The sequence below is a fragment of the Solanum tuberosum genome, unplaced genomic scaffold (assembly GCF_000226075.1).
Source record: "Solanum tuberosum cultivar DM 1-3 516 R44 unplaced genomic scaffold, SolTub_3.0 scf00010, whole genome shotgun sequence".
Taxonomy (NCBI): domain Eukaryota; kingdom Viridiplantae; phylum Streptophyta; class Magnoliopsida; order Solanales; family Solanaceae; genus Solanum; species Solanum tuberosum.
The window spans coordinates 3,207,475-3,221,695 of NW_006238936.1; the positions used below are offsets into that span (position 1 = coordinate 3,207,475).

Consider the following 14,221-nt stretch of genomic DNA (forward strand, 5'->3'; position numbering starts at 1 on the left):
TTGTATTTTAAAAATAAGATTAAATAAATGATTTTATTTATATTTTTACAATCTTTTGTTTTTTTCTATAACACCTCACCACCTAGAAAAATTAATAGTTTTTCAATTTACATTTACCGTGACTCAAATTTCCGACCCAATAGTTCATGATTTCATATTGGATATCGCATGTCCAAACGCCAACTAATAATCTGTCAATAAAAAAAGTTGACGATACTCATTTTAACCCCTTATTAATTAGAAAGCATTTTTTTCGAGGGACAATTTGTTGGAAGTGATGAGAATAATCTTTATTCGATTTCACATAGTATTACTCCATCCGTCTCATATTAGATATGCATCTTACTAGAAATATTTGTCTATATTACTTGATCACTTACTAAATCAGGATAGAATTAACTAATTTTTTTTCATTTTATCTCTATAATTAATATGACCTTTAAAAGCTTAAACAAATTTTGAAGATTCAAAATTTCTTTTTTTTTCAAGAGGCTAATTAATATGAACGAAGGGTAAAATAGTAAAGCTGAAAATTTATTAATTATCATGTAAAATAAAAAGTGCACATCTAATATGAGATGGATGTAGTATATAAAGGATCCATTTGATATTATCAATCCTATAAAATAATATTAGCATAATTTATTAAGATAATCACCTATATGATGACGTGACTAGAAAATAAATTATGTTCAATAAGCTCATTTGAGGGTGACGCTCCCAACATGATTTTCTTTCATACCCAGAACTCTAATCCGAAATCTTTGATTAAGACCGAAGCAATCCCAATAGTCCATCACTACACACGATCCATATTTTTGTTACATAAATGATTTACATCCAAGTACTACTGACTTGTCTACTTATTGTGTGGGACTACTTTTTCGATGTTTAGTCCCTATTATGAAGAAAAAACAAAAAAGAGATTAATATTAAAAATGATATAAAAAGAGTTATTGAAGTTGTGTGGTTGGATTTTGCTACATGCTATAATAATAAAACCAAGATCTTAAGAACCTTCCAACAATATTTTAATACGTTGTTTTGGGTCACACTTTACTTTAATTTTCAAATAAGATTATATATATTGGGATTTTCCCGTATAAACGCGTTTGCACTACTTTACTGTGGATAAATGTTTTGTTTTAATTGTTTTACCAGGTCAAGGAAATAAGTAGAGCCACAATAAAAAGAGCATTTATAAAAGCAAATGATAAATTAATTAAGTAATTTATCTCCTTTGAATTATAATCATTGTATTTTGCTAAATGGTACGATATTTTCTCAAATTTTATTGGAAAAGTACTGGAATCCTTAAAGTTCTTCATTATATACTTTCTCTACCCACAAGTTTAGTAAACATTATCATTGTGAGAGAGAAAAAGTAGTAACAAATTTAGGTAGGAAAAAAAGAAGCAATAATTGAAATATGTATACGCAAAAATTAACTGGACCTCACGATTATTTGAAAAAACGAAAAGAAGAAGGGGGATATCGTACGAACATTAAAATGGGTATCATTGGTCAGTATTATCACATTAATAAAACTTATGCTCGCATTTTTTCTCAACGTTTTCTTAATGTCAACCACAATACATCATTACTCCACAGTAGTAATTAATTATATTGGCCCTGCTAATTGTTGTAGACTAGCTAGCTTAAAGGGCCAAAATATTTATATTCTACAAGTTAGTTAAATTTAAAGAAAATAAGCGTAAATTTTGTGTACAAGGAAAGAAATATAATACTCACTTCCTTTATTTTTATTTGTTTACTATTTCAAAAATATTTTTTTTACTTTTAACATATCAACAAAAGATAATTATTTTATTCCCATGTGCATTAATTATTTATTCCAAAATTATTTTTCAAGTTTAATATGAAACATTAATCAATATGTGTTTTATAATAAAATAATCATTTTGATTATTATTTTTCTTAAGAAGCATGGGATATTCAAAGTGAACCAGTAAAGTGAATGGAAGTATATTTAATATTGAATCATAATCATCAATAATATAACGATGGTCCCTACTATTTGTTTGAAACCATAAGGGAACACGTTGAGCAGCAAGGATAAAAAGTTGGCAATATATTATTGTTGAGTTCATACTTAACAGATCCAGAAAGAAAGATTATTATTAAAATAAAATAAAATGGCAGCTTTACACTGTGTACCACATAAATTGCCTCTTGTGACAGAGGCTCGCATCAATGATAGTTAATTAACTGAGTTTATTATGATTTTCACTATTTATTTTACATGTGATATGAATTTTTTTAGCATTAGTATAGAGTGTAATTGAGGTAAATACTTTAATTTCTTCACAACACACAGATCAATCAAGAAATAAGAAATAGAAAAGTGAAAAAATAATATCTGTTTGATAAAAGAATATAAAAAAAGAATTATGATCTCTTAATCTATTGAACTTTCATTGATGAGATGTAAAAGAGCAATGAGTTAACCTATTGTATATTGTAAAAAAAAAATGTTTTAGAAGTTATGTTTGCAATTTCATGTAACAAGTAATTTTCGTGATATTTGTTTGATTTAAGATTTTACACATGAAATGGACTAAATAATAGTAGTTGGGTTAATTGAAGAATTATGGGCCACTAATTCTAAGCCGAATCTCAATATAATGGGTTCTTTCCGGCCCAAAATATGTTTCCACTCCTTCGACCCGTTAACCCATTTGTTTACTCTCTGATTGAAACTATTTTTCTTTAATAAAAGGAATGATGGATAATCTTAATCTATATATTCCTAGACTAAGAATTCAACGATCAAGTTAGAGACTATTAGACGTCTCGCAGAATGATTCGTGAGCTAACAAATATAAATTTTGATAGTAAAATTAGTCCAAAATTTAATCTATTCTTTAATTTCTCTTATTGACCGTTCACAGTTTAACACACTTAAAAAAAAAAAAAAAACTTTTAAGTAAACAAAATCTTATTTTCCTTCACTTACAACAATAAGATAATTGACAAAATTGTTGCTTTTAACATTTTCTTGAAGTTGATGAAAAGATAAACAACTAACCACCCAATGTTGGTGCTTCTTTTGAAATTTTCAATTTTTTAATAATCGTTTCCAATAAGTTTGGTGCAGGATTTTTCTTCTGGAATGTACTCCTTTTGTTCTAAAACAAGTTGTTCTTTTTTATTTTCAAATCAGACTTATTTTAGTGTTTCAAAAAAAGAATTGATTTTTTTAAAAAAATTGCCCTTCTTATTTCCTAGGAATAAATAATTTTTTCAAAAAATATGCAAAAATTAATAACAACACTTATTTTGGTAAAAATGAGGAAATAGTTTCCTTTCTACAAAAAAGAGCCCATAGAGGAAAGCAATTTTAGATCATTAGGATACTTAAGGAAAGGTCTTAGATAGTAATTTTATCACTAAACAATCACTCAATTTTCTTTGTTTATCAAAACCCCTTTTTAGTTATTACTCTCTCCGCTTCATTTTAATTACTGTATTTATTAAAAATAATTGGTGAATGATAGTTGTCATTTTAGAAAATTAAGATATAATTAATTATTTATTTTTACTCAATAATGTGAAGAGATATGGTAGTACAAAATTAAGATCAAAGAGTAAAAATGAATAATATAGTTAAATTACTCTTTTAATTATATTTTCTTAAAGAACGTGAAAAAAAATCAACCTATAAATAAAATAGATTGGAGGAAGTATATGTACCAAAAAAAATCTAATTTTACACTTAATGATGGTCGCAATATATTGTAATGCATAGTTGGATACAATTGATATTTTTGCACGATTAACTAATATTCTGGATACATATTGGACTAATAATATTGTCACCTAAAGCTAAGATAATATGATTACATATATATTGCACACATAAACATAACAAGTAAACCAAAAAGGCATAAGATATAATCTCAAATCTAAAAGTAGAAGTACATAGACAAGAAAATGATAAAATGATCAGTAGCTTGGTCCCCCAAACAAAATGGAAAAGAAAGGATGAGGAGGAAAAAGATAATCTGCTTTCCTCAAAAAGTTTTTTTTTTTTGGAGAAAAAGAAGGATAATAATTATGTAGGTGGTAGACTTTTCTTAATTGTTTGTCTTCTCTTGTGTGCAAACCCATCACTGTGTCTCATTATCCAAAACCTTTCTATTTCTTCTGCTGTTCTTCCTGGTATTCTACCTGCTATAAGCCCCCACCTTATATTAAAAAAACCATAAACTTAGTTTCATCATTCAAAACAACATTAATAAAGGTTACCTACTATAATAGATAAATATGAATATCAAATAAATGACCTGATAGTATCATATTAGATGGGTGTATGTAAATAAAGTTTAATATGAAAAGTAGAAACAACAAAGAAGTGAAGTTAGGTAGGGTCTTTTGTCTCATGGTAGCCTGCTCCAGTCCCCTTACGAAACTTTCGTTATTGGGTTAGCCATACACTTCACATGTTTCTAGCGATTCAAGGGGTTCATTCGGTGAAAACTTTATATTGTTTATATTTACTTTGACTTCTTCATGTGTTTACTTTTTAATTCCTTAGTAAAAATTCTAACTCCATCATTGTTTATAAGGTGTGAATAGTCTTAATGATGTGGAACATTTTTGGGAAAAATTGCGTCAACTTGACTCAACGCAGATAATATCACACCATGTCAAAGTATGTCTTTGAGCTAGTTTAATCAAATTAAAGTTAATGACAATACTACATCTGTGCATGTTTATGACAATGTTTTCCTAGTCTTAATAATGAGACATGAAGATACTGGTAATTATTCAACTTTTACCTGTCTCCAACAAGTTTGTGCATCCTGTAAATAAGATCTTCTTCTTGCTTGCTCATTCTAATGAATTCCCACTCCATACTATTAACCTCTGTTTTCCAAGCAAAAAAAAAGATGTTAAAAAACGAAAAACGAAAGAAAAAAACAAAGGGGTATATATTAGGGATGTACCTTCTTCATGGCTGCAACATTGGTGCATGAGTTTGTGTTGATGATGGAGATTTTGATCCATTTTTAGGTACAAAAAAAGTAGAGTGATAGAAAGATAAGAATAATGAGGATCAAGAAAAGAGGAATAGCAGAGAGTTGCTGTTGAGTAGGAGGGACAGATTCTGTTTTTTTATACTTGTCCTCAATGGTTCGACAGATTTGTCTGCATTTGTTGTTATCATCAAACAACGGCTGGTCCTAACCAAACAAACTACTCTTTCCCTTTGACTTGCAGTTGTCATTCCTTCCCATTATTTACATACATTTTTAGATACGCTTCTTTCATTTGTTTTCATTTATATGGTCATGCATACTCAATGGATAATTAAGTTCAAATCTTAGTTTCTCCCAATAATATAAGCTCTTGTGTCATTTTCTCCACATTAGGCATTTTGAGCTGAAAGGAGCAAAGAACATTCGGGATCAACTACAAGAAAAGCAAATCTTAGTAGACTGATTAACCCGAGCCCTCCAATAAAAAAAAAGAAGGGGATCTTCATTGATCATTATTTGTCTTATGAATTTGATTGGTAGGTCCAATTCAGGTAGCTACAAAAAGAACATATGCCAGAAAGTAACCCCAGCTAGTCAAATTAGTTACAATTCCCATATGATAGTCCTGAACGACTCATGATGGGTGTAAACTTGCAGGTACAAAATATTTGTTAAATCACCCAACCACTTTTCAAGAATAAGAAATTCAAGACCAGAACTGATCTCGTCACTCCTTCAACACCAGAAACCTACTAATGGATATGTGTATCTGCAGCCTAAATCATAAAATACAGACTACTATCTGCATGACATCTATGGAGCTCGTCCACTATAATCACATGGAAATAGCATCGACCAATTAAATCAAACTATGGCTGTAAGAATTGCTACTACAGTATTGGGAACTTTTTGAAGATACTGTACCATAATTAGCCCATTCAATTACAACAAGAGGTAATGGTCAGATAAGAACAATCTACAAGTACTGATAATCGAACTTAATAAACTCCATCAGAGGCTGATTCTTTCAACTGAAGCTGTACCATTATCTACTTGGGTAAGATGGTAATGCTTCACCAAGGTTGTCCTTTTCCTCCAAGTCGTCGAGCCAGCTCAAAATCTTTTTTCACTGTGCATCAAGAATAATGAAACAATATAAATTACGCATCATATAACAAAGCATGCCAAGCAAACAAGTAGGCAGTACTAAAAGACCTAGAGATGCCCAAGATATTCCAGCCCACTAATAATATAAGTATTGTTCAGAACAGCAGGTGCTCATTATCCATATAAGTAGTTGAGACCATAAGGCAACTGCTCTCCTCTGATTCACAGTATTATCTTAAAAGATCATTGGGCTAACTTTTCACTGCACTAAACACCTAAAACCTCCCATATTGAAACAGGCTGTACCTGGCCCCTAGGTACTCCTCCTAGATGTGATTGAAGAATTCATATGAAAGAGGTTAACTTGGAAGAGGCAATAGAAAAGATTGCCTCATTTCACTTTTGCATCTTTAGCAAATGTACATATGGAGTAAATAAAATTAGGACCCCGAATATATGTGCATCTATGGCATAATTTGTATGCCGTAACTTTGCGACTAAAAGCATTTGTAGAGCATTTTCCTCCTCTTCCCTGAGGGAGGACGAGCATAACACAATTGAGAAAGCTAATAGGTATATGAAATCTACAACAGAATAACATAATTTGTGAAAGACAAGTAATTTGATTTAGGACCCCAAAAATATGTGCATCTATGGCATCATTTGTATGCCGTAACTTTGCGACTAAAAGCATTTGTAGAGCATTTTCCTCCAATTCCCTGAGGGAGGACGAGCATAACACAATTGAGAAAGCTAATAGGTATATGAAATCTACAACAGAATAACATAATTTGTGAAAGACAAATAATTTGATGGACCAGGCTGCCAGCCCATTCCCCGAAGCAACAAGGAAATGAGTAGAGGGATGTCGAGAAAGGTCAACTGTGGAGAAGGAACAATATCATATAAGAAAACCAAAAAAAGGAAGAATTGAAGAGGAAACTTACTAAGTGTAACACGCTTCGCATGAATAGCACATAACATTGCATCTTCAAACAAATGAACTAAAAAATCTTCAGCAGCCTGCAAAATACCTATATCACTCTTGCTGATATTGATTAAGAATAGAGTTCAATATGACATAAATGTTTTAGAGAACAAGGCATTTCTACAAAAATAGGCTGAAAATAATAATGTTGACTGAATAGACTATGCACACAAACTTTCTTACTTTATGCATACATCTACATTTTGCTATTTTAATGATACTAATGATGAAAACATCCTAAGAAAAGCATGATGTGCAAGGATCATAGGACAAATTGCCTGACAGAAAATAAGCAGAGTTTGACATGATTGCAACTCTGTCTCGACTCTTGAGGAATCTGTACGAAGAATGGAATAAAGTTCTTTCACTCCAAACTATGCGCCAGATGGCACAGAATGAAGATGAATAATAGTTCATGTATCAACACTAAATATAATTTTTTTGACACTAAATAGACATTTCAAGCTGCTGACTGTTCCCCTATGACTATCTGTCTGTTATTTGAGCACAGCTACAGACAGAACAAAGGATTTCAGAAACATTTCCTAGGTTCCTGAGAAGACACTATGTACATTATTTTACAAGATCATTGATGCTCTTCCAGATACAAACAAAATTTCATAGGGAAGCAGAAATGCATGCTTGCAGAGAGACATGCTAAAGCTAATGCTTAGCTCTGTCCTTTTTTTTCACTAGTTATCCACAGCGCCCTGCCAGCTTAACGGGATTCTATCTGTTTCTGATCAATGATCACAACAAGCCAATTCCTTTTATTCCACATGTTTACTGGACATCAACTTGTCACTGACAAAATAGAAAAAACTACACATCTTTTCATGTACATAGCAAATACACTTATATATACATGCAGTCAAAAAGGTTTAGAACACAAAGGGTTTTTGGTTTATAGCACAAAGAAATAATGGGCATATTAGAGGAGGCCATAGGGTATACCCACTAAGAAATCCCTTTTCTTTTCAATGCCTTATTCTTTGCTGGGGAACTTAAAAAAATAAGGTATTCCATGCTAGAGACTATGTATCAGAATTGGCTTAGCTTCAGAGGAAAAGGTGAATAACTTGTTGCTGCAGGATCAGTCATATGTTGATGCAAGTATACGTATCGTATTTATGACAACAAAACAAAAACCAATAGGAATTAGTGGTACTTAGTAATAATATATGTCCTCTCGATTGGAACAATATCCAAAAGGAGTGGACACCCTGATTTAGGGGTAAGCCGAGTAGCAACTTTATTTGTGGACACTGGACTGTACCATTCAGGAGATAAGCTTATCTAAGCAAAAATCAAAGAAAAGTAGTTTTTACTTTGAACTTGCCTGATTAATACACCTAAATAGTATTTTTTGCAATTTGAAGATATAAAAGCGATTCAGTTGAGCAGGACTCAGATAAGGAAAATGCACAACCATAATCAAAATAGAAAAACCTTCATGGAGCAAGAGTTTGTGATAGACATCTCTAAATATGATAAATCTTCCAGAAACTCAAACTCCCTTAGCTAACTAATTGCCTTGCCCATCTTGGATTGCCTGTTAGGAGATGATATCAATTGTCTTTCTTCTATGTTGGTCGGACTCTTCAAAAATGTCGACGGGTGCATGTTGGATTCTCCAAAACTAGTGCATTTTTGAAGAATTTGACACGGGTGTGGGATCATTTTTGAAGAGTCCGAGCAACATATCCTTTCTTGCCTAATGTATGCTAGGTACTGAAAAGAGGAATATCACTTTAATAATATGTTGGATCTTTTCATACACATTTACTACCCTGACCACACAATTGGAACATGCTTTAAATTATTATAGAGTTCATGCTGTAATTTTCTATTACTTGGAGAAACCTTTTATAGGAGATTATTAAGCACATTTTGAAATTGATAGTAGAATTACTCTAAGATACATTAAAATGATTTTAATATGTCCATGGAGCAGAGATTATTTCAAGCTAGATATGTTATTGACATATAAAACTACTAGATGATATATGAGAGCAAATATATTCATATGAATCGATTTCCCTCTCCTCTCTAGGAACACATGATTCCTATAAATAACTTAAATTAATGCACATGATCCAAATAGCAGCTAACAGATCCACTTTTTATGGTGAGAAATTGGCGTACCTCTTGAATAGCTATTAACGCCTCAGCTTGCCAACGAGTTACCCCAGGTGCAAAAAAGTGACTAATTTCTCTAACCTGCCCCAGTCAGAAAAGAGGGATAAACAATTAGGTTTGGTGAAAACTTAATAAAGGCAAGGATAAATCCATAATCTATTTGGTCTAAACTAAACCATATTATCATCAAGGGTATAAATATAGCAGTTCTACAACACATTTACATTTAAAAGAATAGTCAGAATGAATATTTTGGTATACACTCTCAATCCACACTTTCTGCCAGAACCACAAACTGAGTCCCAGGGACTTCCTGAAATATAGAGCAGGAGGATAGAAACTTTTTTTGACTAGCAAATCTGCGTAGTACACCTTCTTAAAATCTGAAATTACCAAACCTCCTACAGAAGAAGATCCTCACTAATTGACAAGAGTTAACTAGTTTCCACTTTTGTAAGTCCGGCAGATCATAAATGGTCTTCCCACTCCAATCCCATATTGAAATCAATACGAAACGGAAACCTTTCTTTGAACAATAGTGCATAATCGCAAAAACTGATCAAACTAACCTGCAAATTGAACTCAGCCAAGCCCAAACAAATAAAATACTATAGTATAAAAATAAACTCAAGAAAGAGAATGAATTTTTCTTTCTTCTATTTGTTAACATCAGTGTGCTCTCCATTGAGAAACTAAATCAGTTAGAAAATAGGTGAATGTTCATCTTGACGTAGTCTAAAGGAAAATGAGAAACTGAGTTATGGAGTAATACATCAATTGAAGCTTGCCAAAGATGCCTCTTTTAAAGGGTTTTTATTCAAGAAAAGGGGGTTATTCTCTCCATTCCATAGTATTTTTATTTTTTACTATCCTTTCAGCATCTATTTTTTTCTTTTCAATTTAGTCTCACTAATACTCATCAACTAGTGGAAAGCCCTAACATTAGCTTTACCCACTAGTGCACAGTGATTCACGTATTCTCCACTCAACTAAGGCATAACACTGATAGCCCTCTCGCTTTTTTCGGTAATCTACATTAAATTAGACACTTGCAACTATTCAGATTCGACTTCAAGTTCATTCTTCCATTTCAGCCAGATTACATGGTAATGAAGCACTCAATCAAGCTATAATTGGTTTAGAGTTTCTCCTATTTCATCTAACCATATGGCTGCTAAGCTCAAATTATATCTAGCAGTCTAACTTTATCCCTGTAAGTAAGCACAACATCAACAGAACCATGATGAATGTAACCAAAAAAAAAAATGCATTAGAAAAACGACTTTGATATGCTATAAGTCCATATGATGAAAATTACAAGTCTGATGAAAGGAGCAGCTGGAATAACAAGATTCCACGTCTTCTGGAAGTGTCTGATTTCTCGAAGTGCCACTGTCCCTGGCCTGTAACGCTTCTTCTGCTTTGGCTTCTGCACTGAAGCTGAAACACAAATATTCTCCCATCATTTAGAAATATAGGATTGGGCTTGAACAAAACGAATGTATTTAGAAGGATTCATATAGTTAACCCAACTAGCTTCAAATTGACACCAAAAAATTGACTAAAACAAAAGTACAGCAACATAACTACATGTCGAAAGCATGAATGTTCAGAAATGCACATTAATTTACTTCTATATACACTTACTTGCCGGCGCAGACCGTGGACTTTTTCTTGTAGGCGTCTGATTTATCCCAAACAACAAGCAAAAAATTAACCTCACGAACTTTGAATTAGCACGAGAACACAAAAATCACAGTTATTATCATACCGATGGAGTCGCTGAAGGTCCAGCTGCAACTGCAAGTCCAGGTACAACATCACCAAATTAGGGTTCAAAAACAAACTCAACAAAAATCAAATCAAATCCAAAACACTAAAATGAAGTGTATACGCTAGTGTAAACATTCACACACACAGAAACCATCGCTGAATGTACATAAAAGGCATTAATCACCGCTTCTTATCTTCAACTTGAGCCATATACAGTTGATTTTTTTTTCTTTACAACTATGTATTTAAAACTAAGTCAGATCTTATTGCCTATATTTGCGAATTCGCTAACTTTTCAAAACTCTAAAATTACGATATGTGTGCAGTTAGGTTAAATTATAAAAAGGAGAGATAGAGAAGTAACCAGAAGGTTTGGTGCGACTTCGTTTTGCGAGGTGTTTGGTTCTCGCCATGGCTGCTGCTGCTGTTGCAGAGAAGAAGAACCAAAAGCAGATTTGAGTAACTTGTTAATGGAGGATTTCAATAGTTCGAGAGAGAAATTCAGTTCCCGCTTTATTTCATTTTTTGGATTTTTGAAGAAGAATGAAGAGGTAACTGCACTCGACCCCTGTCACTGCCACTGACATTATTTGCTCCTATATACCTTTGCTTTTTTGTGAGTACTTTTTTCGATAATTTGAAATTTAAATCTTACTGTGGCAGTAAAATAATTTTGCTTCAGTATAGTCCATTTATTAACTCAGGCTAGAATTACTATTTTTTTCGATTATTTGAAAGTTTTTTTTTTCCGCAAATTTATCACTAGATAGTGTCTAGTGGCCTTTTATTAAACATAAAAAATAGGGAAAAAAGACAAAATATACCCTCAAACTATCGTAAATGGTATGCAGATACCCTCCGTCATATTTTTGGGACATTAGTGCCCCTGCCGTCCAAAAATTAGAGCATATATGCCCTTCACTCTAACGGAAGACTAAATAAGAACACGTGACACAATCTTAGCCGTCTATCCGATATTTAATAAATGTCGGGTTGGTGGATTAGATTATGACACGTGTATGTCCGTTAGTGTAAAGGGTATGCTCTACTTTTTGAACGACAGGGGCACCAATGTCCCAAAAATATGACGGAGGGTATCTGCATACCATTTACAATAGTTTGAGGATATATTTGTCATTTTTCCCTAAAAAATATCAATAGGGATAAGTGCAAGCAAGGGAGGCTAGACCTTACCTTACTAATCCTAATGAAGTACCTAACGTCTACTACTTAACAAGCATGAAAAAAATAAGAGCTGGAGAGAACTAAGTATTTTCTGATCATCACAGAGTTTGTAATACATCCATGATGATATTACAAATGAGGATGCTTAAATAATGTAAAAATATGCCAATCAAGAAGAAAGTTGAGTTATCAGCCTCAAACTTTTTATTACAAACACATGAATTAAAAAAGATTGATAGCCCATCCAAAGTGACTTGAAGTGTTTTTCTCTTGTGTTCTTCTTCAAACCTATCCAACAACACTTGATAATTCATACTTTCTTTATGGATTTATTGGATCTTGTTGAACCTATTGATACTGTCAAATGGTTCTGCTTTGCATGTCGCATCGGTAGGTGCCTTGGAACAAACTCTTCAGTCATTTTACCGTCCCAACTATGTTGCCTTCCATGTGTCTTTCTTTTTGCTTTTGTTGCTTCCACTTCTTTGTTGCCTAGGTGATATATCTCCTTCCCTAGCCACTCTATCAAAGCATATCCAACATATCTTCCTCATCTTCATCAAGAGAATCCTCGCCCAAATCAATTGTATTTGACACTAAGGCCCTTGACTCATTCTTCTTTGCAATCACACATTTAGGCACAAATACGGAAGCTTCTGGACTTAATTTGCTATTCAAAGTAGGTGGTGAGACCTGTTTTTCTTGGATCAAATCGTTGTCCTTCTCTGTTAACTTTACTTGCTTTCCAGTAGTCTTCGATAAAACATCAAAGCTATTTGAACATAATAGGTCTCTTGAGGCATTACTAATATCTTACCTCTTCTCACTGTCATGAAAATTTTCAATCGCACCCTTTTCACTACATGGAGAATTATTTTGACTAGTCGTGTAAAGATTCCAATTATTTGAAAGTTAAAACCTGGAGTAAAATAGTTTTGCTTTTGTTTTCAGTTTAGTACATTTATTATCTCAGTTAGAATTACTACTTTTTTCAATTATTTGAAATTTACAACCTACGGTTGGAGTAAAATAGTTTTGCTTTTGTTTTCAGTTAATTAGTCCATTTATTATCTCAAGCTAGAATTACTACTCAGATTACCAGAGTGTAAACATTTTTAATTTTGTGTTAATTTGGTCATATTAGTTTACAAAATTAAATATTTAAGGGTTTCATTTTGAATTGAAATGCTCTATTTTTGTGAGAGATATTATTCTATAAATTTAAGGGATTTTAGGTTGTTTTCCCATTAAACAAATTTAGATAGAAGTTTTACATCTGATTATTTATTGGAAAAATTATAGAAATCTCACATTTTAGTTTACTTATCCCCTATAAGTTTTACAAATCTCCAAAATCCCTCATTTTCGCGCATCAGATTAGTGTATCTCACGCATCAGATTAATGTATCTCGCGCATCAGATTAATGTATCATGTATAAAATGTAATGTATCTTACTTAACGATTAATGTATCTTGCGCATCAGACTAATGTATCAGCGCTTATATTATTGTATCAGTTTGAGGGAATTCTGTAATTATAAACTTTTAAGGGATATATTGTAATTTTACCTTAAAAGTATGTGATTTCTGTAATTTGCCCTTATTTATTTACATACTTTGACACTTTGTTTATTTTTTTTCCATTCTTTATTTAATTGTAGGGTATTTCTAGACTATATTACCTTTTAATTATTTTAAAAGAAATACTCCACTTTATACTTATCGAATCAAGCTTCTAAATTTATTTTATCCGAATAAAATTTTAAAAGAAATATCATTGACTTTGTGTCTTGAATTTTTGGTGGATTTAATTTGTGATTGGATCCTTGAAAAGGTTTTGATGCGACCCAAAATTGGAGACCCAGCCTCTAGTCATTTGGATCAATATTTTTTTTAGTTTTCACCCTGGTGTTCATTACTTATATTAGATCCTGACTAAATCCAAATCCGTATCTGAAATCCCTTATTGAGAATAAAGTGCTTTCTAACAAAAACGATTTCCTACCCAGAGAGACTTGAACCCAGA

General features: G+C 32.2%; 2 protein-coding genes across 2 annotated transcripts; both read right to left on the reverse strand.

The window, feature by feature from the left end:
* Positions 1-3,841: 3,841 nt before the first annotated feature.
* On the reverse strand, positions 3,842-5,244 carry LOC102584878 (MYB-like transcription factor ETC3). The gene is made up of 3 exons (XM_006339737.2): positions 4,971-5,244; positions 4,803-4,890; positions 3,842-4,208 (listed from the first exon to the last, which is right to left on the reverse strand). The coding sequence occupies exons 1-3, from the start codon at positions 5,029-5,031 to the stop codon at positions 4,076-4,078; spliced, it is 282 nt and encodes a 93-aa protein (XP_006339799.1). The 5' UTR covers positions 5,032-5,244; the 3' UTR covers positions 3,842-4,075.
* A 594-nt stretch (positions 5,245-5,838) lies between these two features.
* Positions 5,839-11,610, reverse strand: LOC102603327 (histone H3-like centromeric protein HTR12). The gene is made up of 7 exons (XM_006339625.2): positions 11,375-11,610; positions 11,009-11,037; positions 10,885-10,921; positions 10,556-10,677; positions 9,244-9,318; positions 7,058-7,133; positions 5,839-6,132 (listed from the first exon to the last, which is right to left on the reverse strand). Exons 1-7 carry the CDS (start codon positions 11,421-11,423, stop codon positions 6,077-6,079), a joined length of 444 nt encoding a protein of 147 aa, XP_006339687.1. The 5' UTR covers positions 11,424-11,610; the 3' UTR covers positions 5,839-6,076.
* Between the last annotated feature and the right edge of the window lie 2,611 nt (positions 11,611-14,221).